The sequence below is a fragment of the Lepidochelys kempii genome, chromosome 11 (genome assembly GCF_965140265.1).
Source record: "Lepidochelys kempii isolate rLepKem1 chromosome 11, rLepKem1.hap2, whole genome shotgun sequence".
Taxonomy (NCBI): Eukaryota; Metazoa; Chordata; order Testudines; family Cheloniidae; genus Lepidochelys; species Lepidochelys kempii.
The window spans coordinates 2,882,022-2,908,532 of record NC_133266.1 but is presented as its reverse complement, the minus strand read 5'-3'; the positions used below and the strand labels follow the sequence as shown (position 1 = coordinate 2,908,532).

Genomic DNA, 26,511 nt, shown 5'->3' with positions numbered 1-26,511 from the left:
GAAATCCGCTCTCTGGTTTCCAAAGCCAGTTGGCCCGGCCACGGTGCTTGCAGCATGGCCGTTCAGCTCAATTCACAGCAGGCGTGCAACCCACGGCTTATTCGAGGGGACAGTTTCTGATTTCAGCTCGGGAAGAAGACCTCAAATCTAGCATGTCATGTACCAGCTGCAACATTTGCAGGTCATGTATTGTCGTCCTCTAGTGGCACTTCCCAGTATAGTACTTCTCAGGACAGGAAATGGCTCAATGGACATGCTCCTGAGCAGGAAGCGGGCCAAATCTCAAGGCCTCCATCTTCCCTTGCTAACAAAATAAGTCCCTCATGGGGGCAACACACCACAACGGGTGTCGTTAAACCGACACAGGGAGAAGAGTGGGAGTCCCTTCACGAGAACACCAACAGAGACTCGGTTGTCTCGGACTCCGGACCCCGCCCTTCGGCCCGAACCCTGGCATCGATACGAACGCGCCAGGGCATGTCACTTACTGTGGCGTCTACATGCTTGGTGGTGCTCTCCCCGTTGGATGGCTGTGGAAAGAGAGAGAGAGGAGACGGTTAAGGCTCCGCCCACAGCAAAAGGGCCTCTGATTTTTCCGCATTTCCCAGGAGCGGCTAAGCTGTCCCGCTCCCTTCCCTGCTCAGGGCTGGAAGGAAAGCATCAAAGGCCAGCAATCCCTGGAAACCTGGCCACGGCTCTATATGGATGGGATGGGGATTTCACAGAGCAGCGGCTACGCTCCGAGCTGCGGGCGTAAATTCCAGCTCAAGGAGACGTACGCACGCCAGCTCTGATCGTGCTAGCATGCTAAAAATAGCAGAGGGGCTGTGGTGGGAGGGGCTAGCCACCTGAGTCTGTGTCCGTGTCTCGCATGAGACCATCCGCAGGGCAGCTTGCCCTGGACACCACCGTGGCTATCCTCTGTTTAAAGCGTAGCGCGGGTGTGTCTCCTACAGCAGGAAGTCCCACCCCCAGCTTGAAGGGTCGCCGTGCCCGAGAGTTAAGGCTCACGGTCCCCGCTCCACAAAGAACACCAACGCCAACGCCACGCATTCGCAAAGCACGAGTCGGGCCCCGATCTCGCAAGGTTGCCTTCAAAATCCTGAGATCGCTAAAAATGGTGGATGCTTTTTTCCCCGCGGTCTGGTGGCAGAGCTCTCAGCTCACGCTCAGGTCACGTTTACAAGCTTGTCTCAACCACGAGGTCCAGAAAACTGACTTTAAAAAAGAAAAGAAAAAGGGAGCGCAGAGAGTCTCTCTGACGCCAGCGACCGGGGTCTTGCGAGGCCGTGCCAACAATCATAAAAGCTGGCCATGCTGATTTCAGCACCTGTTCCGCCCTCAACGAGCGATGGGGCGTCGGCATGTTCTGCACGTTAAACACCTGCTTCCATCACGGGTGCTGACTTTTATATTTTCCCCCGATGGGTGCTCCACCCCCACTCTGCCCCGAGGGCCCACCCCCACTCTGCCCCTACCCCTGAGGCCCCGCCCTCGCTGTGCCCCCCCCAAGGCTCCGCCTTTACTCCGCCTCTTCCTGCCCCTGCTCCGCCCCTCCCCCAAGGCCCCCCAACCACCTGCCACTCGCCCCTCTCCCCCCTCCCCGAGTGGCTCCAGCAGCCACCCAACAGCTGATTGGTGGCCAAGCTGAACAGCTGCGCCTGGTGGGTGCTGAGCACCCCTTCATTTTTTCTCCACGGGTGCTTGAGCCGCAGAGCACCCACAGAGTCAGCGCCCATGCTTGGCGGCATAGTGATTGATCAGCTCTAGCCGGAAACGACGAGTTCACATTATTTACAGCAGGTAGCTTGTATTCCCTGACAGAAAGGTTAGTAGGTGAATAAAACCTCATGGAATTGCCCCAAACCAGTGTTAACTGAGACAATGTGCATATATGGAAATTCGGGGGGGAGGGGGGTGAATCCATATTTGGTCAGCAACGCTCTCGTTGTAAAACGCTGTGATCTTTCACAGTGTCCACTTCTCCTTTTATTGCAGAGAGATTTTACCAGGTCTGACAGCTGCCAGTGTGAAGAGATAAAGGAGTGAAAACTGACAGGTAGATAAGAAGATAGTTAAGAAACCGAGCCTGGTCTTGGAGATGGGTTTGTATATGTCCTGGCCAGGGTCTGAATGGGAAAGAGTACCCCGTATATGCCACAGGACAGGGACCGGTTATTTTATAGAGTGGCCCTATATAAACACATACTAACAAAAGAAGAGTCACTTTTCTGCCGCGAAGCCCTCGCTGGGGGTATCACAATTGGCTGCCCCACTGGACTAGGGCTGGGGTGATTTACACCTCCGCGCTGGGCTTTTCCACGCTCACATGTGGGGCTGGCTCGGTGCAAGCAGCTCTGCTTCCAAACAGCCCCCGCTGGAGAAAGTCAATTCCTCGCGGGCTCCTTGCATGGAACAGTGTTCGGCCTGCCAGGCCTAATGCCATTCACGAATCCAAGCTCTGAACCCGAGAAACGAGGGAGCTGAGCGCAGTGCTCCTATCGCTTAGAAAACCTCCTGGATCTGCTCCCGCGCTCCCAGCTGCCCGCCGGCCCTGTGAAGAACCGATGTAAATAAGGACAACCAGCGGGGGAGAACTCCCCATCTCACTCACGATCCTCGGACCCCACCCATGCCCTCTGCTGCCCACTGGCTCCCTGCTGTTGGGACGGTCATGTGGCCATGCTGAATGAAGGGTGTGAGCATAACTTGACATGACTTAAACATGGCTGAAGGGCTGCAGAGGATCCTGGGAGCAGGGTCCCTTTAAGCGGAAGCAGATTTGATGAAGAACTGGCAAAATCCACAAGCACGATCGATATTGAACCTACTGTTCGGCAACCACGGGCTCATGCGATGTGAACATCACAGGTATAAAGTTCCAGCATGGAGCACAGGTTGACCTGGTTATAGCGACCTGCCAGCAGGAACCTCAGGCAGAGAGACCGAGTGAATGATTGATGAGTGAGTAAACGTCCGGTGATCTTCCTTTGGTTCCACTCCCCCAGCCCCTTCTAAAACAGGAATTAGGTAAAATCAGTAGCCACACGCCCACTGGGCACGCTTTTAAGACAAGGGACTCCTTTGAGGAAGAAGAGTACAAAAATCGAGCAAAGTGCATTACTGTGGTTGGTGACGCTTGAAGAAAGCAACGCTGCTAGACAGAGTGGCCAAAACTCTGCTCCATGGGCTGGAGTAGGACTGTGACCAGAGCGGGTCTGGCCTCGAGGGAATCCGAGACAGAGCAGAGGGCTGGGAAGAACAGACCAGGAGGGAAGAAATTGGTAACCACCCTCTCTGTTTGCCAAGCAGGAACTGCGTGAGGCTAGCACAGGGCCTGTTTGTGAAAGAGAGACTTGTTCAGAGGAATGTATCGCTCTTAATGTCTAACATAGGAGTTATGTGCTTAATATAACCCTTTACCGCTCGTGTAACTCCTTCTCACTAAACGGCTGTGTATTGCAGATAATCACTGTGGACCTTTTTCACTGGGATGGCAGAAATCTGCTGCACCGGGAGCCAGGAAAGATCCCTTTCAGGGGTAGTAGAGCCCACTGGTCCCTCCACACGCACACAGATCCCAAACCCTGCACACACGGCGAAACACCGCGCCCACAAACATTTGCACAGACGCACAACAATTTGCACAGAAGACAGTTTTTGCGCACACGGCCTGCCAAAAATGAGAGGGAGCGTTGGTAGCGCCCCCTGTTGTCAACACCTGCCACCAGCCCCGGCCTGCCACGGTTTAACTCTTCTGCTGCCAGTTTCCTCATGAAGAGGTTTTGCTAGGAACACACAGACAAGCACCACCACAGGGTGTGTATTGGTCCCTGCAGCTTGGAGCATCATTCGGTTACCTGAAGCCTCCCAGCCTCGCATCCCTTCACACTCTACCCCAGGAACGGCCCGAGGAAAGGACGGTTATTTACCAGCACGGAGCTGGCCAAGTGCTGTGCCACAGAGCCACCCAGCAAGAGCGTGGCATGCTCTGCCTGGCAAACCCCAGGCCCATTCTAGGAACCTGGCACAGCAAGGTGCTGGGGGCCCTCAACCGAGGTTCTGGCTGGAGGATCTGAGACCCAGCTGGGACTGGCCCTAAATCAGTTCATGCCGAGGATCGTGCATGGCCACCGACCGCTCCACACAGGACACTATGGACTGGTGGTTCACACCCTGCTTGGATCTTCTGCCTAATGAGTCAAGGCTCCAAAGCAGCAGGGAGGGAGGCCGGTCAGCATGGATCTGGGAAGGCAACACATCCAGGGAGCTTCAGTAATGTTCCCCCTTCCAGCCGGCTCCAGGAAAGCAAGCAGCAAAACGATTCCCCGTCCACCATCTTTGCTCCCCGAGAGGTGGCTCAGAGTGGGCAACCCAGCAGGAGCAGCCTCCAGTACCCGGCGTCTGACGCGGCTCCAAGCATCAAGAGAGCGGCACTGAGCACCGGTGCGAACCGATAGCCGTGTAGCCATCTGACAAGTCTCTGAGATCAAGACGCAGGCAAGACGCGGAGGCAGACAGGGCTGTGGAAGGATGGATGGAATCCTAACCCAACCAGGAACAAGCCCCTGGAGATGTAACACCACCCCATCTCCTGCAAACTTGACAATGGAGGAGGGGCCGCGGGGTCCTGCCTTCTAGTTGCCGAATTCCAGTTAGGACGGCAAATTGTAGGGGAAGGTGATAGTGAAGTCGCTCTGCTCTTGGGTTAAGCGGGATCTCTCATTCTGGCTGTTTCCAGGGTCAATTCCCAGGAGGCACGAGGGCTGGGGGGGGACAAACGCAACAGCCACTTAAGGAACCGTTTCTGAACAGGGTACGCGAAAAGAAAGACTTCCAGCAGCAAAGCAGCCACGGCCTCCTGGCACAGCTCCACCAGGGAGAAGCCAAGCCCCCTCGGTGAGCAGGAATCCTGCGAGGAGAGGAACTGGGCAAACCTGAGCCACCGCATTCCTGCTAGGAGACGGAGCAGCAAAACCGTTCCCCTTCTGCACAGAATATCCCCCGACAGGTGGCTCACGAGACCTGCCTCATCTCGTCGGGAGCAGCCACGCTCCTGCCTGAGGGCGGTCTCCAGACACAAGCTGCTGGGGAAAGGGCGGGGGCCGTCTTTCTGGGGGAGTACTGTATCCAGCCCCCCACGCTGGCCAATGGGACTCTGTCAGTTTCCACCAGCATCTTTGCCATGCCGGTGTGCAGCTTCACGAGAGGATCCCTATGAGGCCTCTCTCCTGCTACTAGCTATTGTAGAGTTTGATTTGTGCCCATCCCCATGGCAGCTAGGCTCTTGGCAGCGGTAACATGGAGGTCTTGGGGCAGGAGAGGGAAGCGACGGTGATTTAACCAAGGATCGATGAGCTTGTCTGAGTGAAGCTGTGATAGTTCTCGCAGATCCCCCAGAGCTGTGATCCCCAGCCCTGAGCTTTCAGCTGTTGCTGTTGGTTACAGATCTCCTAGGCCACATTACCCATCAACTACGGACCTCATTCTGAGCAGGGCTCAGCACCCCGGCTCCCATGGAAATCGGAGCTCAGTACTTCTCCGGATCAGGTCCATTTGGCCCAAGGCCTTCGTGGCTGTCTCTAGCTCAGGCTTCTCTCAGCTCAGTGGACACGGGTGAGCTAAACAGGGCAGGCCGGGGCCTCCAGACCACTGTGCCCGGGGGCCAGGGCCAATCGGAGAGGATGGCACCTCCACGGACGGCGAGCGTTACTGATGGCCCCGGCCTATCCGGGCAGAGGTGCACGCGGGGTAAGCCCATTTTGGCAGGGAGTCCCGCGTGGAGACCCTGGTCTATTTCTGCATTGTCAGTGATGGGAGATGCCTTTGGAGCCACCTCGTTCATTTGCCTGCGATGGGGCAGGTATTTACAAGGTGGGCTGTGTCCCAAATCTGCCCTACCCGCCACTCCCCACACAGCCCCCGCTCCAGCCCCGGCTCTAGCCATGAACTGGCTCCACCAAACACAGGACTCCCCGTCTCGTTTCAGGCATGCGCTGGGCCTGCAAGCCAGCCTGGGCCATAATCTCCAGACTGGGCTGGGCTCCTCACACCCCCATCAGCTTCCTCCTGACACTGCACTAACGGTCCCAAACGGACAAGACTGTGTGTTTTTCTCCAGATAAGTATCCTGGAGCGGGCTGGCGAGCTTCCTCTGGGACCGGCGGGCTCCTTGCAGCGTTCGCAGCATGGATGTGCCATGGAGAGATTAAACCCCAGGCTGTGATAACAGCAGCTGGATCAATGCGAGACACATCACGGTGCACTGGTGAGGGAAGCGCAGAAGATAATTGCTTGGAAAGATTTGGCGTGAAATGAGCACGGTGCCTCTTCGCTTGCTTCCCATCAGGCAGGGGTCCTTGTGATTAAGCCAGGCAGGCAGAGCTGAGAGGATGGATGGTCCAATGGTGAGCTTAGCACTTGGGAGACCACAGTTCAAATCCCTGCTCCGCCACAAACGCTCTCTGGGACCCCTGATAAGTCACTTCAGTCCAGAGCCACAAAGGTCTTAGGCCCCTGAATTCGCTCCTCCGGCCCCTCAGCCTGAACACCTTTGTGGATCCGAGCCTGAGTCGCTCCATGCCTCAGTTTCCCCTCTGTACAATGTGGGAGAATAGCCCTGCCCTGCTTCACAAGGGAAGCGGGGAGAGGTGTGAGCAGACAGCCACCACAGATTGGGAAGTGCTCAGAGAAGACAGTCATGGGGGCCAGGGAAGTACCTGCGAGAGATCACCCCCAAAGGAGAACGTAGGTACGTCCGGCCTGGCCTGAGAAGATGCAGGGGAGCGTGCTGCCCCGGGGGTGTCTGCTCCGTGCACACACAGGAGATGTCAAGCCAAGATTTGCAAGCGAGACAAGCGATTCCGAGCGCCCCCCAGGGGCCCGTGTGGCAGGAGGCAGCTGTTTAGTCCTTTCCGGGCATCAGGCCGAAAATCACTCAGCGCTTGTTAATACTGGCCTGCAGGACTGTCACCCCGACGCCTCCCGGCTGACAGCAAGACGCCCGCACAGAAAGCCCGACCCTGGGACACAGGGGCTGGAAAAGAGAGGACAGAGCAGACCCTGCCAAAACGCTGCACACGCTTCTCCGTACGGGGACAGGAGAAGAGAACATGGGACAGATGTTATCACATTGCTTAACGTACAACGAGAAGGTGCGTCAGGGCTACGGTGCACATGCAAAATCAACTGATCCATTCCCACGACACGCAAAGCTAACTGATACCCTCTCACGCGCTTCCAGGCCCCTGCGCATCCACCCCCAGGTACCCTCACACCCACACCCACCCCCCGGTCACTCTCGCCCCCGCCCCGGGCACCCACCCCAGTCACCTGCTCACCCACTTCTGGGGCCCCTCGCATCCACCCCTGGGCACCCACTCCCAGTCACCTGCTCACCCGCTCCTGGGCACCTTCTCTCGCCCCTGCCCTCGGGTACCCTCTCAACCCACACTCCCCCTCCCCGGGCACCCTCTCTCCCACTCCTGCTCCAATGGACACTCTCACCCACGCATACTCACCTGCTCCCGTGAACGTTCTCACCCACTCCCATGCACGCTCACGCATCTCACACTTAGCCACACCCACGCACACTCCCTCGTGCACACTGCCCTTCCCCATGCGCGCTCAGCCAGACTCTCTTCCCCTCCCTCCTTTGCACTGTCAGATGCAAGTCAGAAATCGGCCTGTCTGCTGCTCCAGGGGCCTGGGCCAAGCCTTCAGAGCAGGCCCCAGCCCCCTCGTTCCTGCTTCGAGCCCCTCCACAGCGGCCTTTCTGCAATCTCCCCTCCAGCTGGGCCTTTGCAATGGGCTCTCTCTGCAGCCCCCACTGGCCACCTTCCTTCCCGAGTGAAGCACGAGCCCTGGCTTTTCGCACGGATGGTGTTTCCAATTAATTCCGGATTGATTTATGTAGCCCGTTTTCCCATGGTAATTTCCTCCCATTGCCTGTAACCACATCACCAAGGCCTGGATCTGGGATTCAGGGGAAAGATACTCCAGGCTCCCCAGGGGGCTGGCTTCCAGCTGGTACATCTTGGGCTTAAAACGCAACCACGAACAAGCAGACGCACTGGGAGGCCGCCCTCAGCCACGCCCCCTGCCAACACTGGGGGGCAGCACATCAGTCAGGAGATGGGGTGGGCACCTGGCCTCTCGGGGCTCAATGATACCCCTTGGGGAGGAGATCAGGGACGTAGTGAAACATCCCGTCCCTCGGGTCCTAGGTCGAGGTCTGTGGAGGAGACTCAATCCTGTCCTGCACTGTGCCCATCACCGGGGTATCTGGGGCGAGGCGGGAGCTCCTGCCAGCTGCTACAGCAGGGAGGGCCCCCTCCTCGCCCCTGTGGCTTGGACCACCTGCGGCACCAGCTGACCGTCCGCGACGCAGAGGGAGGAGCCAAGCCTGGCCCGGCAGGGGAAGGACCAAGCCCACCCCCCCATCTGTCACTGCTCCCAGCCCCCCCCCAGTTCGCGTCCCGGGATGGAGTCACTCACAGGCACCTGTTTCACAGGGGGCACCCGAGGTGGCATGATGGCCGCGCCAGGGAAAGCCCTGGAGAGTTGAGCCCGGCTGTGCCCCGGGAGATCCCAGGACAGGCAGCGCCCTCGGGCTCCTCCTAAACCCCAGACCCGCCCGCCGAGACCACCCGAGTGACTAGGGCTGGGGGAAGGGGCCTCATTGGTTTATGGCAAGTGCATGGCAGCCTCGGGGGTCCGTTCCGAGCACAGGGGGTAACCCCGCCCCACCCAGCACAGCCAGCAAAGAGCAACCACGTACTACAATAACAGTACACAAAGACCAACTCTCAGGAGCAACCCTACAATAACAAACTTGTGTACAAAGTCCCATCCCTGCAACAACCAATCGCTGTTGGCAGATCTCAGAGTAGCAGCCGTGTTAGTCTGTATCTGCAAAAAGAACAGGAGGACCTGTGGCACCCTAGAGACTAACCAATTTATTTGAGCATGAGCTTTCGTGAGCTACAGCTCACTTCATCGGCAGATCAGCATGCATAAGCCACCCTACAATAATAAAACCAGCGAGCACGCCCTGGTGCCCACAAGGAACCCTACAATAACAAACCTAGCCCAGCCCTCCACTGACAAAGCCCAGCCCGCCACTCACAAGTAACCCTACAATAACAAAGCAGTGGGACATTTCAACAGACGCCTGCCGCAGCTTTCGGAGCGGAGCAGAGAGGAGATCTTGTTGACAAGAGAAGCCAGCGCCTCGGCCCCGAGGACACACACGGCTCACAGTTCAGATGGAACAACATGGGCTGTTTCACAGGACAGCTGTTTTAGCAATTCCCTGTTCCTCTTCTATCAGCGGAGACCTGCTGGGAATTGTTCCTGTTTGTTGCTCTGGCGAAGAAATCCCTGCAGCCTGTCAGCTTAATTGTTTCTGACTTACATTAAGATTTCCAGGGAAAACAAGGGGTGAAAATAATCATCTTCCTCAATCTAAACAGCATCAGAGAAAAGAAAAGGAGCCCCGGGCACATCTGCTAGAGCGATCTCCCCGGGTGGGAAGATAAACGCCCCAGGCTCTGAAGGAAAACAGAGCCCAGCCTTTGCACGGGGCCCTGCTCAGTTCTGGATCTTTGACTGCGTGTCCCCCTCCCGGGCCATCAGTGGCACATGGTGGTGGCTACCCGTCCAGAGGAGGGCAGGTGGGGAACGGACCGGCCTCTACGCCTGCCTCTAATTGGCTCGAGCTGCCCTCCTGAGAGTCACAGCGCTGCCCTTGAAGGGTGGAGTGGGCCCAGCCACATGCGCCCTCCCTGCTGCAGGCTGCGCCAGTCCATTTCGCAGTCGCGTCAGGCGAGGATTTCATTGACGTGGTCAAGGGGGCCCTCCCAACTCTGCTGATTTTCTTGAGATAGTCGATGTCCTTAAAGCCCCAGCTCCCGGAGTCATGGGACTGGAGGAGACTCTCAGCTTGCATTTCCAAACAAACAAGTTCCTGCCCTGCCCCATGCGGGATGGCAGAGAAAAACTTGAAAACAAGAAACGAGGGGCCCCCAAAACGCTCAGAAACAGAAGGCAAAGATCCCCCCAGGCCTTAATTTTTTAAATTTTAAATTTTTTAAAAATCTCGAGATTTTTAAGCGACTCTTGTGATTTGGCAGGGCACCGGGCGGGGCTGCTCCAGGGCTTCTGGCTGCTTGGGACTGGCGCCGCCAGCTCTCTGGGCACTTTGCCGGCTGCTGGCAGGGCAGGACCTGCTCAGAAACTCAGCGGCAACGGCTCATGCTCGTGTTCTGCTGTTTGCCGGGAGGTGCCCAGCACTGGCCTCACACAGACAGCAGCAGCCTCCTGCCTCCACGCCAGCTGTGGGGCTGAGCCCCCACCTCACACTATGGTCTAGAGCAGAGGTCCCCAAACTGTGGGGCGCACCGTCCCGGGGAGGCACAGAGGACCGTTCCGGGGCGGAGGGAGGGGCAAGGCTGGGGCCCAGGCCAGCCCCCATGGGGGGCAGGGGGGAAGCGCTGCCCAGATCTGCTCCTGGCCACGGCCCCAGCTGCTCACCCCACAACCAAGGCTCCGCTCCCGGCCCAAGCTGCCAAGCCCGCACCCAGGGCTCTGCTTCAGGCTCCATGCCCAGGGGCCCTAGATGCCAGCTCCACCCCAAGCTGTGGCCCCAGCCTTGGCCCCCTTACCCCTGTCTGCCTCCCACCGGGGGCGGCGGCCCCACTCCCAGCCCTGCGCCCTGGCTACCAGTCCTGCCCCCAGCCTTGATCCCCTTACCCCTATCCACGTTTTCCCCCCCCACTCCCCGCCGGAGCCACAACCCCGCTCACGGCCTGTGGGGGTTGGGGGGGCTGGACAGGGGTAAGGGGGGGCACGACCCTGAAAAGTTTGGGGACCACTGGTCTGGAGAGGGGTATAAATCACTGAGCTCTGCTGCTGTGGGGCAGACATCCTGACTACGGCACCGGCAACCCGCTGTCCTCTACTGACTGGGATCAGACCCACTCTTGGGCCCCTGTCGCCCGCCGGCAGCTGGAGGCCTGCCGAAGAAACTGGGCTCAGACTAACTCCGTCAGTGCAGGATCAGGGCCGCCCAGCTCAGCACCCCACATCCACACCGGGCAGGACCCAGCCTCTAGGAAAGCCCGGCTGGTTCTCTGGGCAGGGAAAAGCCTGCCCTGGGCACAGCGGGGGAGTTCTTGCTGGCTTCTTACATTAACCGCCGAGATGTCAAAATAACCGTTCAGTGGCACGGTGCCCAAGCAACCCCCTTATCTCCAAGCTGCAAGGCTCCGACACAGCACATGTCCTGCTTGCGGCTGGGCGGGCAGGGGGGCAAGCTCAGAGGGATGGCCCACAGGTTCAAAGAGCCCAGACAAGGCAAAAAGCCAAGGCCCCGCTTCCGCTCAGCTCTTCGTGCCAATTAAAGTCCCTTTGAACACGGCCCGTGCACCAGTGCCCGGCTGGATCGGGGCCCTGGACTGCCCCTCAGTGCCCTGAGCCGCTCCCTAGGGATTCGGTTGTCAATCAGGCAAAGGGAAGACACAGCGCCGGCCCCACGTCGCTTCTCGAATGCCCTGCTCTGTGACTGCCCACAAACCCACGCTAGGAATTCACCATGGCAGCGTGCAGAGACAAAGGGCTTGCCAGGCTGTCCTGCAGTCGGAGGGCCAGGCTAAGGGTCATCATCCGAGTCGGAATTTCCCCCCCGGGTCAGCTCAGGAGCGGGGCTGGCGGGGACATGGTTCATCAACTGGGATCATCTGGGTATATTTCACCTAGTCAATTCCCTACCACTGCAGAGGCATCAGGCGTTGGTGGGTCCCAGCTGTTCTCTGCCCGTGGCACATACGAGTTTAGGCTGCTGAGGATGGCAGAGCTTCATGCCCAAAGAAGGGAACTGAGACCTGGGTGAGCCCACATCAGGAACAGATTCTCCCGGCTCGCCCTTCAAAATGGCAGACCCCCGCGTCCGGAGCTGTATTGTTCCTGGCACGGCCATGAAGCCCTGCAGTCCCACCAATTTCAAATGAGACCACTGCGGGGAGGCGAGGACAAGAATTACTTGGCTGTGGTGGAATCTGAGCGTGCCCCTGGTGTGATGGGAACCGAATGCCATTGGGATGGGGTAAGACTCATGAGTTATAAATGGATCCTGGCCCAAGCCCCTCCCCAGACATCAAGGGGGCTCGGGGTCCCGCTGCGGATCTCGCCCTGAATTGTACAGCTGGCCCGTATCTCTATCTGAACTAATCCCGGGGCCAAGAGCCCACGGGTTTGGGCAGGGCCAGATCCTAACCTGAATCTGAATCTGCGCGTTGCACCTCGGCCCTGTTTCTATCCTGGACCGACCCAAACATCCTGACTAACCGTCCCCTAGAATTCGGCAAGGAGAATTGGGTCCCGACCAGAATGCAGGTTTCCCAGGCCGATTTCCTGGCGGGCTTTCCAAGTGCACAGGGCCATAACACGAGCGCACCGAGATAGACACCTGCTCCCGGTAATTGCTGACTCACCTGTGACTGCTAATGCTAGGGGAGGTGGCAGAGGAGAGGCCAGACCCTGAGAACAGGAAAGCCTGCTGCATCTGCCTCCTATCCCCTGCACCCCCCTTTGCTATCGCCCCCCGATGGCACATGCATTAGGCCCACAGAGCGGGCTGAACCAGAACTGAGCTGCCTCTGAGCTCTGAATAACTTTCCCATGCCGACCCAACAGCAAGAGGCGCGGGGAGTTGAACTGCTGATCTGTGGCAAGCAACAATTCCTCAAGAGTCAGCTGCGCGGAGACTAGGCCTCCGAAAATGAATACAGGCCACCAGCTGAGGATCCTGAGGCCAAAATGCGTCATACGCCAGCCGTTTGCTACTGTGACGCCACCCCTACATATAAACGGCAAGTGTGTATGTGCACCACTGTCCTCTACTGGAGGGAATTGGAAGTGCTTCTCTGTGTGCCATAGGCCCTATACTGCTAATGGTGATTCTCCCACAGCTCAAGAGACCTCTTTCCAAGCAGGGGGATCCACGTTCTCTCGCCGGGGCTTGAGCACAGCGACAGCCCAGATTCGTCACATCAGGAGGGAATTCACCTGCCACCGAAAGGGGGACGGTGGCAGTAACCAGTGTTGCAGTTCAGAGAAGTGAAACGGCCGGGGCTTTCCTTATTGCAGCAAGCGGAATGTAACTACCCCAGCATGCCTGGCGCCAAGACCTGCTCCACAAGAAACTTCCTGATCAGCATTAGCCACCAGCTGGGACTGACTTCCCCTCGCTAAGCTGGCTCTCTTAGCTATCCAGTGCCTGCTAAATCCTGCCGGGCAGCAGCAGTTCAGTATTGACCGGGAGGCAACAGTGCCCCCTACTGGCACACCGATGGGTCCCATTTCTGAGCTGTCAGCTCGGTCAGTGCTTTGCCTTGGTGCTGTACGGGGCTTTGGGGACAGGACGGAGAGGGGCGGATGAAGTGTCCCAGGGCAGCTCTCAGAGCCAGTCGGGCTCACTCTGGAGTACACGCAGCCAGCTGCTGAACCTGGCAAGTGGAGGGAATTCAATGCCCTTTGTCTGGTCCTTTCGGAAACACCCCAGCACCAGCCTGGCTGCGAACAGCCCTCGCTCACCCACCACCCAAACTCTGCCAGGGCGAGTCTGGGCCAGCCCCAGCCCCCCTGACACGGAGACCACCCTCTCATGCCAACCTCCCTATCTACCTAACCCCCCGCTTACCATACTATCAGAGCACCTCGCTGCCTTCAATCCACAGACCCTCACAACCCCCCCTGTGAGGCAGGGCCATTAGCCCCATTTTACAGAGGGGAAACTGAGGCACGGAGCAACTAAGTAACTTGGCTAAGGCCACCCAGGGAACCTGTGCAGAGCAGGGACTAGAAACCAGGTCTCACACATCCCAGGCTAACCCCCGGACCATCCTTCCTCTCCCTATACCAGACCCTCTTTTCCGTCCACGCCCTTCTAGACTCCAGGTCACCCACAGGGGATCAGTTCCTTCTGGGTCACCTAAGCACTGCCAGCTAGTTGGTCACTGACACCCTAATGGGCTCTACAGATTGTTCCAAATAATTCTGCTCCTCCCCTCACAGCATCCCACTGCCCCTGCCACAGGGAAGGACCACGGCAGGCCCATGTTGGACAGAGAGGGAAACTGAGGCACCGCTGGCTCCGTGGCAGAGCCAAGAATGCAACTCCCCTGGTTCCCAGCCCCGTGCTCTGCTCCCTCCCCAGGTGCCAATGCTGTTTCACCGTGTCCTTTTTTGCAGTGGCAAGAGCCGCCGTGAAGCCGCGGCCACAGTGCCCCCGGGGAAGAGGGGTCGGCCCACTTACCAGCTCAGAGTTGGCGGGAGGCGCACACGGGGTAGCCGCCTGCGAAGCAAACACAAGAAGACCCGGCGTTAGAATGTCACCAGTCCCTAGGCGCGGCAAAGCGGAGACCGGGCTCTTGGTCATCTTACATGCGGCGTGACCTGGGCTGGGGGGCCGCCGCTAGGAGCCTGCCCCCGGACACCCCCCCTCATGTCTGCTCCCCCCGTCCACGGAGGCCTGCTCCACTGAGCGATGCGGCTGTGGTCAGCTCTGGCGAATGGCTGCGCTCCTTCACATGGGCCGGGGAAGACCTGAACCGCGCAGGGACGTGCAGAAGGAAGGGGGTGACGGCCCAGCCTAGAACCCACTGGCAATGGCTACCACACCATTCTGTGCAATGCTCAACTGCTTCACAAGAGGGAGACCTGCCCGTGGACCCAACTGCCCCAAACATGCCAGGGCCCTGGCTTCGTCTTCCCCGGTCCTCGGACCGCCCAGGGTCTATGTGAGGGAGAGCTGCTGTATCAACTGCAAGCATTAATCTGAGCATACTTGGCTGGCTACTGCTTTTCACACAGGCTCCTTGGCTGGTGGTATGTTGCAATCAGCCCCCTCCAGAGGGCATTTCTCTAATCACGGCAGAGCTTTGGGACGGGACTCGCACACACATCTGCAAAACGCCCCCCATGATCATTTCCTGGATTAGCTTAACCCACGCACCCAGCCCATCGCGGATCGATGTGCAACAAACCAGCAGGGCCTCTGAGGCCGAGAACAGGGAGCGTTCCATGTGGCTCCATCCACTCTGGTGGTGACCTACCCCTGATCCTTCAGAGGTGGGAGGGAACATACCAATGAGCCTGATCAACGGAGCTGTGTTATACCAAGGGAAGGAGAAATTCCTCCTGACCCCTGCTGGTGATCGGCCCTGCAGCATGAGGGTGGCTCCCCTTGAAACACCATTTCAGCTCACACAGCAAAGAAGTTACAGAATCTGGAGTCCAGCCTCAGCATTTGCCTCAATGACCCCCCCAGCCCCCACTCCCACCAGTAGTGAACTACGCCAACTTAAGCGTAGAGGACTTCCTTTTCTCTGCCTGAACCATGCGTCCCTTTGTTTTCAACCCCCAGCCCCTTCTCACATCATGGGCTGAGGTGGGGGATCTGACGGTTTCCTGGCACATTCCAGGCTGAAGGGCAGACAGCAGGTGACTTGTCTGCCAGGGAAGAGGAATCGATTTGCCTCTTAAGAAGGAGAGCGATTCGATTTTGACAACTGCTTTGGAAATTAGGCGGGTTTCGTTGTTTCTAGATGGTAGGATCCTGAAGGAGCCAAGACTGGGGAACTCAGGCTAGGAGTGGGAACGCCGGCACTTTGCTCCAGCATGGAGAAGGCGACCGCGTGGCAGGTTAGCCCCATTACGGTGGGAGGCACCAGGTGGCGGCATTACACCGGCTTCTCGCGTAGCAGGAGACGATGCTTGCGCGGCTGTTCAGTTTGTGATGTAGTTTCTGGTTGGGGGAGCTGTTGCAAAGGGCAGGAGAGCTTGAATCGCCCTAGCCGGAGTCCGTTCTTGGGGCAGCATTACTCCCTGGAAACTGGGCAGTAGAGTTGGGCTGGGACGGCTAAAGCAGCCGTTGCCTCCCTGCCCTTCGTGACCACCTGGGCCCTAGGCCGCTGGATAAACGAGTTACGCGAAGCGTGAACTCAGTGCGTGCCACGGATTTCTCCTCCAGCGAGAAACCATCTTGCTAGGCCATGGCACCTGCTACTGCTGGGCACTGGGGGGCCAGTATGTAACATTTCTGCTCTGCAGTCCCTCCCCCACGCCCCGCACCAGCTGCACGACTGTTGTTAGCTAACGTGGCTTGAGCCTCCACGGACAGGCGGGGTCCCCAGGCACACTCAGCAGGCGCATTTCACCTGCTTGCCCCCCCCACATGCAAGAAGCACAGAACCCTCTGCTGAGCCCAGCAGCCCCGTCCTTGCAAAGACCAACCACCCCTTGCAACGTCTCTTGTCCACGCTGCACAGACCTCAGCGCAAGCAGCTGGCCTCTGGCTTTCCTCGTAGCCGGCATCTCACATGCCCAAAGAAGCATCTTGCCAAGCCTCCCGGGGCATGGCTAGCGTCCCGTGTACCGTCTCACATTGGTGCGAGCGAATAATTGCCGTGCAGGTTCATCCAAAGATGCTCATGCTGGCTCTGGTCCCTCGCCCGGAAGGGAGGGGAAGAGAAGAGCTGTTGGAGGGGAAATGAAGGAGGCTGGCTATTCCGGATGGCAGCTGTGGCAGAATAAAAGGGTCTTGTAGCCAGACTGCGTGGTCAGAGCAAGAGCTCACGAGCTCTGCACAATCCTCCGCCCCAGTGTTCGAAAGTGGGAGCAGTCGCTCCCCTTCACGTAGCATGGATTCCCACGCTCGCCCGTTACGTCCAGGCTGTCGCCTACCGAGCCTAGCTTCGGGCTAGCCGCTGCCTCAGTTTCCCCTCACTCCGGCTGGCTCTCACTGCCCGGCCTGAGTCTCTTCCTGGGGACAGTTTTATTGTGCAAAGATCGAACTTGGGCAAAAACACACACACACAGAAAGCAGCTTCTCTGCCCACCCGGAGCTCCAGCTGTCCCCCCATGCGCCCCTCAGTGCTGGAAGGTATTTGTATGTCCCTTGCAGCTCCCCCCCGAAAACATGATGTGCCCCCTCTCCCACCGCTCCTCTCCCTCCCACCTGCTGCCCCCAGAAACACAACAGCTGCAGCAACCTCCCACAGAAGAAAGGAAATGCTCCGGATCGGAGCCGCACCAGCAAGCTGATCTACACTGGTAGCTCGTCGCAGTAGCCACTGGCTGCTGCCACGTGTCGGGGACATTAACCTTTGGTCAAGGTCATCAATGCCAGGTCCCTCCCTGTGCCTCTCAGCCGTCTTCCCTCCACGTACCCTCTGCTCACCAAGCATCAGAGTCCCCCCGGCAGCCCACATCATCTGCCCAGTGCTCGCGCACGAGCATCCGTCGGCGCAGCACCTGGAATGCCCCGTGTCCCTTCTCCGCCTCCTTAAATCAGCCCTCTGCCAGCGCCGTGAGAAGCAGCTTCAATGAAAGATGCTGAAAAAGTGAATCGTGGTGTATGGCGTTACTGTGTCTTATCCGGCGAGCTGCTGGGGTAGTGCCCAGCCAGCGACAGCCGGGGTGAGCCCGCAGGGGCTGGCTCAGTGCTCAGATACCCCGGGGACGGACACTGATGGACGGATGGGTCTCCCGCTGCAGGGTTTATCTAGTAGCTGAAGGCATGACAAAACAAACCCCAACAGAAGAGAGAGGCTGAGGATCTCGATCTGAGCCCAGGAATGGGACTCCTCATTTTTGTTGCTGGTTCTGATGCTGAGGCTCTCTCTGAGCTCAGATGTGTCCCTTTCCTGCCCCGTGACTCAGTTTCCCCATCTGCTGAATGGGTATGAAGCTGCTGGGCCGAGGATTCATGTTTGGAAAGGCTGAAGCAGTGCTCTGTATTAATACCAGGGGAGTATTTAGGGGTAATCCCACTGAGAGCTCATTTGCTGAATTAACTAATGAGTTAATTACCAGAGTTCTTTGAAACTGTGCCTCCCTGATGGAGACTGCCCTTCGACCTGAGGGGCTGGGGCTGGATGTTCAGAGAGCAGATCGTCAGTTCGATCCCTCGAGCCGCAGGCAAGCAGCTGCAGTAGCTGACGACAGCGATGTCTGCTCTTACGGACGCTGCTCTCCAGAGGCAGGGCTGGCCTACGGTCCTGTGTGAAGAGAGGTCTCGGCTGCTATCAAAAGGCCGTACTGCTACAGTGGCCTCCTCTAATGGCTGGGCTGCAGAGGGTAACAGCCTACCACTGCTACTTGCCAACTGAGTAGCTCCTTTAGTTCAAATGACAGGGGCCTGTGCTCAGAGTGCTGAAGAACCTGGGCTCAGGGCCCGGGGTCATTATGTAAAGTTGTTTTAAGCAGCGTGCATGGAACCTTTGAAGTGGAGCAAAAGACCGCAGATGTCAGACGAAACAGCCAAGCTATTGTTCCAGTAATTACCAGAGGCAAATTACTGCCAATTAACCTCGGGCTTTGTTTCCTCCGTATTCCTCTTGGTCCCTGCGTCAGGTCCGGATTTGCCAAAGGACTCAGGGTCTGGGTATCGAATAGCTCTGGAGGGGCTCAAACCCGGGCTCCTGCCGAGCAGAACAGAGTGGCCCAGCCATCATCCTGATTGCGACAACAGCTGGGACTCACGCCGGGCAGCAAACCTCTTCTGATGCTGCTCCTGGGCTGGCCCTTTTCTCCTCTACACGCAGGGTGATCTTTACCCACTGCAGAAAACAGCGTCAAGGGCAGCGTAAGCCCAGTTTTGCTGGTTCACTTTCCCATGTCCCCAGCCCCGCACCACACGCCAAGCTCCGCTCCGCCCAGTATATCCTGCCACTCGCACTGGCAATCCAACCCAGAATTTCCTGGAAGGAGCTTGTGGCTCAAAACTATTTGTTGATATTGATACGGCACGAAGACACGCATGCCAGGGAAGCCACAGCTACTTCCCAGCAAGAGCTGCTAAGTACCCAAGCCCCTGCATGTCCCCCTCCGAGGGATGGACATAGGGAAGTGACCGGAATGTCTCTGCACCATCATTCCAGTGTTTCTCAGGCCCTGTGCTGAGATTTCTGGGATGGACGAACATTGCTGAGGGGTCCAACTTCCCAGCACCCCAAAGCAAATCCCACGTCCCAAAGTCTTGGACTCGGAGCCAGCTCTGAATTCCACAGCTGGCCCACATCTCTATAACCAGCCAAACCAAGCCTGGTAATGCCGGAGAGCAGTCAGAAAAAAAGCTACGGGAAAGATTCCTGGTCTGGAAAAGCCAGCTTGCAGCGAGAGACTGAAGGAACGGGCTCTGTTTAATTTATCCAAGCCCCCACAAGGGGAACTGACTTCTGAGAGCACAGGCTGGACACGGTGCAATGCCTGGAAGCTGCAGCTATAGAAATTCAGGCTACGAACAAGGCCCCGGTTTTTAACGGTGAGGGTAATTAACCACTGGAACAATGGATCTAAAGGCGGGGTCGATCCTCCGTCACTTGAAGTCTTTAGAGCATCTTAAACTAGGGTCTAGCTCTACTACAACTGCATGACGGGCTTCATGCAGGAATCAATAGGGGGTTCTCTGACCTGGATGATGCAGGAGGTCAGACTGGGTGATCATATCGGTCCCTTCTGGACTCAAAATCTATGAAGACCCCCGACGCGAACACCCCTGGGCATTGCGGGGTGTGGCCAAGACATACTTCTGGGTCCTAATCTTAAAGCCAGTTTCACACGGTGAAGCTTTGCCCTCTACTAACACCTGCCATCCCAGGATCTCAAAGCACTTCACAACCAACCGGAAAGTCAGACTGACATGCACCTCTGCAGTCAGGATGATTATAAAGTTTGCGGACGATACCAAGCTGGGAGGGGTTGCAAGTGCTTTGGAGGATAGGGTTAGAACTCAAAACCATCAGGACAAACTGGAGAAATGGGCTGAAGTCAATAGGATGAAATTCAATAAGGACAAATGCAAAATACTCCACTTAAGAAGGAACAATCAGTTGCACACATACAAAGTGGGCAATGACTGCCTAGGAAGGAGAACTGCAGAAAGGGAACTGGGGGTCCGAGTGGATCACAAGCTAAATATGAGTCAACAGTGTCACGCTGTTGCAAAAAAAGCCAACATCATGTGTCAACAGGAGTGTTGTAAGCAAGACACGAGCAGTAATTCTTCCGCTCTACTCCACACTGATTAGGCCTCAACTGGAGCATTGTGTCCAGTTCTGGGCACCACATTTCAGGAAAGATGTGGACAAACTGAAGAAAGGCCAGAGGAGAGCAACCAAAAGGTCTAGAAAACATGACCTAGGAGGGAAGACTGAAAAAATTGGGTTTGTTTAGTCTGGAGAAGAGAAGACTGAGAGGGGACATGAGAACAGTTTTCAAGTACATAAAAGGTTGTTACAGCAAGGAGAGAGAAAAAATGTTCTCTTTAACTGCTGAGGACAGGACAAGAAGCAAAGGGCTTAAATTGCAGCCAGGGCGGTTTAGGTTGGACATGAGGAAAAATGTCCTAACTGTCAGAGTGATTAAGCCCTGGAATAAATTGCCCAGGGAGGTTGTGGAATCTCCATCATTAGAGGTTTTTAAGAGCAGGTTAGACACACACCTGTCAGGGATGGTCTGGATAATAATACTGAGTCTTGCCATGAAGGCAGGGGACTGGACTAGATGACCTCTCGAGGTCCCTTGAAGTCCTGCAATGCTATAGAATCATAGAATCATAGAATCATAGAATATCAGGGTTGGAAGGGACCCCAGAAGGTCATCTAGTCCAACCCCCTGCTCAAAGCAGGACCAATTCCCAGTTAAATAATCCCAGCCAGGGCTTTGTCAAGCCTGACCTTAAAAACCTCTAAGGAAGGAGATTCTACCACCTCCCTAGGTAACGCATTCCAGTGTTTCACCACCCTCTTAGTGAAAAAGTTTTTCCTAATATCCAATCTAAACCTCCCCCACTGCAACTTGAGACCATTACTCCTCGTTCTGTCATCTCCTACCATTGAGAACAGTCTAGAGCCATCCTCTTTGGAACCCCCTTTCAGGTAGTTGAAAGCAGCTATCAAATCCCCCCTCATTCTTCTCTTCTGCAGGCTAAACAATCCCAGCTCCCTCAGCCTCTCCTCATAACTCATGTGTTCCAGTCCCCTAATCATTTTTGTTGCCCTTCGCTGGACTCTCTCCAATTTATCCACATCCTTCTTGAAGTGTGGGGCCCAAAACTGGACACAGTACTCCAGATGAGGCCTCACCAATGTCGAATACAGGGGAACGATCACGTCCCTCGATCTGCTCGCTATGCCCCTACTTATACATCCCAAAATGCCATTGGCCTTCTTGGCAACAAGGGCACACTGCTGACTCATATCCAGCTTCTCGTCCACTGTCACCCCTAGGTCCTTTTCCGCAGAACTGCTGCCTAGCCATTCGGTCCCTAGTCTGTAGCTGTGCATTGGGTTCTTCCGTCCTAAGTGCAGGACCCTGCACTTATCCTTATTGAACCTCATCAGATTCCTTTTGGCCCAATCTTCCAATTTGTCTAGGTCCTTCTGTATCCTATCCCTCCCCTCCAGCGTATCTACCACTCCTCCCAGTTTAGTATCACCAGTTTAGTAATTGTCCCCATTTTACAGATGGGAACATCAAGGCCCAGAAAGAGCAAGTGACGTGCCCCAGGTCATACAGTGTCAGGACTCCAGCTATGGGATCCGGGTCGAGGTGGGGGCTTGGGGTGGAGGGGACTCGAGAACATGGTCCAAGTTCAGTGCAGAGGGTTAAGGGCAGAAGCAGAAGTCCGTACCAATGTCACACCGTAGGACTAGGTCGGAGCTGAACTCTATGAGCTGCAGCAGAGAGCGAAGAACGCCAGCCACAGTAGAGTTAGGGGAACAGAGACAGCGCAAGATGTCAGGAGCGGGGGCAAGAAACTGGGAACTGGAACCAGGAGCAAGGATCAGGACCACACAGCAGGATCTGTAGCAGCAGCAACCCAGGGACCTGCCTTATTGCAGAAACAGCCTCCAGGTGCTTTGCCTAGGCCTGAAATAGTGCACCTGGGCCAATCAGGGAATGTGGTCGGCTCCGCCAGGTGGGACCTCTATGGGCAGGAGATCCAGTGGTGCGTGCACCCGGAGGGCTCACAGGCTGCTGTTCCCTGCTTTGCAGAGGGGGCGGCGTGGATACGGCAGCCACCCTGGGATCCCAGCCCCCAGCCCCTAGGAGTCACCCAGGTTGCAGCCCTGTGGCTTCTCATGCCCAGCGAGTCCGTAGTAGAGCCAGGAGTGAACAGACTTCTCTCAACTCCCAAGCCTGGGCTCGGACCCTTAGCTCACGGGTCCTGTCCCTTGCTAAAATCTGGGCATTCCCACTGACGGGAGTCATCACAACGTCTGGATGGGAGAAGACCCCAACATCCAGTTGCCTGCGCTGGAGGTTCTCTGAGTTATCCAGCCAGGGTCTCTTCTGTCCTGGCACTTCTGCTCCCAGTCTCAACTTGGAAAGACAAACATGATTTAGAAGATGCCAACCATTTCAGACCTCCCAAAGCAATCCAACATGGGCTGAGTTTCAGCGGAGGTTCAGGCCAAATCTCTTTCTGTCTGGACGACGACGCTCCCTATTCCCAAGGAGGCTTCCTTCGGGGCTGCTCCCACCACAGGCCTCTGTCTTTCCTGGCGGCTCAGAAACACTGGCCAGAAACTGCTGCACTGCAGGGAGCCACCCCTGGTAATTCCCATCAGTCTGCCAGGGGCCGGTGAGCCAGACTGTCCTTGGACCGCCCATGGACCCACCCACCCAAAGAATCACTTGGCTGGAGACCAGGAAGGAACAGCGACAAATTTAGGGCTAATTCTTGGTTACACTGGTGGGAATCCAGAGTCCCTCCCCTTCTTTCCATGGAACACTGGATTTATGGACTTCAAAGCCAGAAGGGACCGTTCTGAGCATCAAGTCTGATCTCCAGCACATGGCAGGCCAAGGAACCTCATCCAGCGCCTCTGTTATCAAGTCCCATCATTTCCAATTCAGATCTTTCAGACAGAGAGCCAGTCTTGATTTAAAAAGCCTTCAAGTGAAGGAGATTCTCCCACATCCCTAGGTAACTTCTTCAGTGGTTAATGACTCTCACCATTAAATGCTTTATTTCTTGTTCCAGCTTCAACTTCCAGCCACAGATGTCACCACTCCTTTTTCTGCTCAATGGAAGAGCCACCTACTCTCAGAAACCTTCTCCTACAAAGGAGCATGATTACGTCATGTCTTAACCCTCTCTTTCTCAAGCTAACCCCAACTCCTCAAGTCTCCCCCTACCAGGCCTGTTCTTCAGAGTACCAATGCTGCCAACAGAAGTAATGCGTCTGCCCTACTCCTACTTGATGTTCCCCTGCTTATACCGCCAAGGAGCGCATTTCCCCCACTCAGGATCTGTCTCCACTCGGAAACTTACCGAAGGAGCTACTCCCAAACAATCACTCCAACGTGGATAAAGCCAACCCACAAGCGGGCACTCTCATTCTGGAAGAGGAGAGTCCACATGGGCCTTATACCTAGATAATTATTTCAGCATAGCTACTGCGGTAAATGCCCGTGTGTAGACAAGCTCGTGAACATGGGCTGCCCACCACGCCTGCCTGGTCTGATCTGGTCCAGGAGTTGCTGTATCCTCAAGTTCTCACTCGCTTCTCCACAGAGCTCTGAGCCACCTGCCCACGTCCCGGGGACCGGTGTGTAACTAGAAGGTCGACCTCCGTCACATCTCCAGAGGCCCTCCCCACGCCAGGCAGGGCCTGGCCTCTTCGGTGGAAAGCTCATCAGAGGGGGACAAGCCTTGACTAGGGTGTTTCATCCCCTGAGAGATGCTCCCTCCAGTTCGCTGACAGGGCTGTGGGGGGCAGAGGGTGGGAATCTTGCCCTTCGTCTGTGCTCACCGCATGGCTCTGTAGAGGCCTTCAAGCCGGTCAGGTCCAGAGCTGGATTCATTCGTTACCAGTAATCCACCAACGGCACTGAAAAGGAAACGCAGTCTCTCCTCCCCGGCCACCCGCCACAAGCAGGGTTATTTGCTTGTCCTCCCTGTCCACCCCCTGTCCATCCCGTTGCTCACGCCGCGCCAGGCAGGCTGCTAATCACTGGCTCTTCCTTCTACTGCGAACCCCCAGGTCCCCCCTCCCGGGCTGCTCCCCAGCTGCGTCTTCTCGCAGCCGTGTTTGTGTTCCCGGCTCTGTTTTGTTTTGGGTTGGGGTTTCGATTTGAATGGAGAAATGCTACCATAAAAGGCCCCGTTCTCCTGCCCTCCGGGGCTGGCGCCGATCCACAGCGCGCTTGGAATGTTCTGCTTGGACCTGCTCACGAGCCGAGTTTTGGCTACGGGACGAGGGCTGTTTACACAGTGTCTCTAGACATTTGCATGAGAAGAAAAAAAATAATGAAGTGCCAGCATTTAGGGAGCTCCCGCTTGGGCCCCGATTGAGACCCTAAGAGAGAGCGTAGATCCTGCGGGCGAGGCCTTTCACAGAGCGGGAGGCCCAAGGGGCCGGACAGTGGGTCAGTCTCCCCTCCTGTAGATCACAGGCATTTCAGCTCCACGCCGTAACTGAGCCCTGTATTGTATTCCTGCAACCTGTTAGACCAAAGCTTTCAGTCCTCAGGCAGAGAACAGGGGGACTCAGGTGCGGTCAGTGCCTGAGGCCCCTGTGATGGCAGTGGAGGGAAGCCAGGCTGATCCTGGCAGGCGACCCACACCCCATGCTGCAGAGAAAGGCGGACGCACCCCCCAGTGACCTCACCAATGTGACCTGGGGGGAAATTCCTTCCCACCCCCCAAAACTGGCTATCTGGCACGGGAGTCTAGGAACTGGGGGTCTCTGTCCCACCTCAGCGCAGGGGTTCACCCCTGCGCTGTGGCCAGAGGAAGGCGGGAAAAACCCCACCCTGGGATACAAGCAATACAAGTTACAACACTGGGTGCAACCCACGCGCCAGCTGATGGGGAAATGGGATACCCGGGGAGCTGAGATCCAAAGTGTCCTGGGGTTGGGAGAAGTCGCTTCACTTTAGTCCTTAATCACTCAGTGAATTGCAGGGGGAGGCATGTCAGGTGAGGGGCATCGGCAGAGCAGAGGGAGTGGGGGGAAGAGCTCAGGGCTGGGACAGCAGAGGCTGCGGGTCGGGAGTGAGGGGCATCAAGTTGCAGTGGGGAACGTTTAGGTTGGATATTAGGAAAAACTTTTTCACTAAGAGGGTGGTGAAACACTGGAATGCGTTACCTAGGGAGGTGGTAGAATCTCCTTCCTTAGAGGTTTTTAAGGTCAGGCTTGACAAAGCCCTGGCTGGGATGATTTAACTGGGAATTGGTCCTGCTTTGAGCAGGGGGTTGGACTAGATGACCTTCTGGGGTCCCTTCCAACCCTGATATTCTATGATTCTATGATTCTATGATCAGTAGAGATGGGGGCCGGTCTGGAAGGAGGGGTATTGGCAGATCTGGTGGGTGGATGAACCCAGGGCTGGGCTAGCAGGGGGCTGCGGTTCAGGATTGAGGGGCAATTGGCAGAGCGGGGGGAACCCAGGGCTGGGCTAGCAGGGGGCTGCGGATCAGGATTGAGGGGCAATTGGCAGAGCGGGGGGAACCCAGGGCTGGGCTAGCAGGGGGCTGCGGATCAGGATTGAGGGGCAATTGGCAGAGCGGGGGGAACCCAGGGCTGGGCTAGCAGGGGGCTGCGGTTCAGGATTGAGGGGCAATTGGCAGAGCGGGGGGAACCCAGGGCTGGGCTAGCAGGGGGCTGCGGTTCAGGATTGAGGGGCAATTGGCAGAGCGGGGGGAACCCAGGGCTGGGCTAGCAGGGGGCTGCGGATCAGGATTGAGGGGCAATTGGCAGAGCGGGGGGAACCCAGGGCTGGGCTAGCAGGGGGCTGCGGTTCAGGATTGAGGGGCAATTGGCAGAGCGGGGGGAACCCAGGGCTGGGCTAGCAGGGGGCTGCGGATCAGGATTGAGGTTCCTCTTCTGTGCAGTGCCCATGCCCTGTGCAGGGCAGTTCAGGGCTGAGGCCTCGCACGACAAAGCTCCCGGGATGGGGCCATGGGGTTTCATTCAGCCCCCTCCAGCTACACGGTGGCCTGCGTTCCCCACACACGCTCAAGCCAGCCTGGCTGGGGATGCCGGTTAACCCTGGGCTTGAACCCATTCTCCCAGAGCATCTGCCAGGGCAGCCCCCATCCCCTGGCTGCCGAGGCCAGGCCTCTGCGGGAGACCCCTCATGGTGATGCAGACTGGGAACCGGCGCAACAGACAGAACCCCAGGGTCCGTCTGTGTCCGGATGCCCCAAGACAGAATCCCCTTTATAGTTCACACAGCCCCGGCCCGTCTCCGTTCTCCCGCGAAACACGCTAAAGGCCCCACTGACCAGTGACTGGGAGAAACGTCCCCACTGCAAGATCTGAGGGTGGGAAAGGCTGGGAGCCCCCCTTAATGCCAGAGGGTACCTGAGACTGGCCGCAGGCCCAACCCCACTGATCTCGCTCAAGCACGTAGGCCCCAAGTCGTCTGTGGGTTTACGTACTAAAGATCCAGGCCTCGTCTCTACCAGCGGCTGCCCTCGCAGGGGGCGTCTGGCAT

At 57.0% G+C, this 26,511-nt stretch overlaps 1 protein-coding gene across 25 annotated transcripts in view; it reads right to left on the bottom strand.

Annotated features, from left to right (window-relative positions):
* The window catches only part of TNS1 (tensin 1), a 274,551-nt gene that overhangs the window by 142,575 nt on the left and 105,465 nt on the right, over nt 1-26,511 (bottom strand). For 12 of the 25 annotated variants that reach the window (XM_073304965.1, XM_073304974.1, XM_073304973.1 and 9 more), the window contains 2 exons: nt 14,315-14,353; nt 489-530 (listed from right to left, as the gene is read on the bottom strand). The exons of 4 other annotated variants lie outside the window; for them this stretch is intronic. In XM_073304965.1, the coding sequence (XP_073161066.1) occupies nt 489-530; nt 14,315-14,353 (81 nt within the window). The remainder of the gene's footprint in view (nt 1-488; nt 531-14,314; nt 14,354-26,511) is intronic. 9 more of the 25 variants (XM_073304967.1, XM_073304979.1, XM_073304980.1 and 6 more) reach the window with 2 other exon arrangements.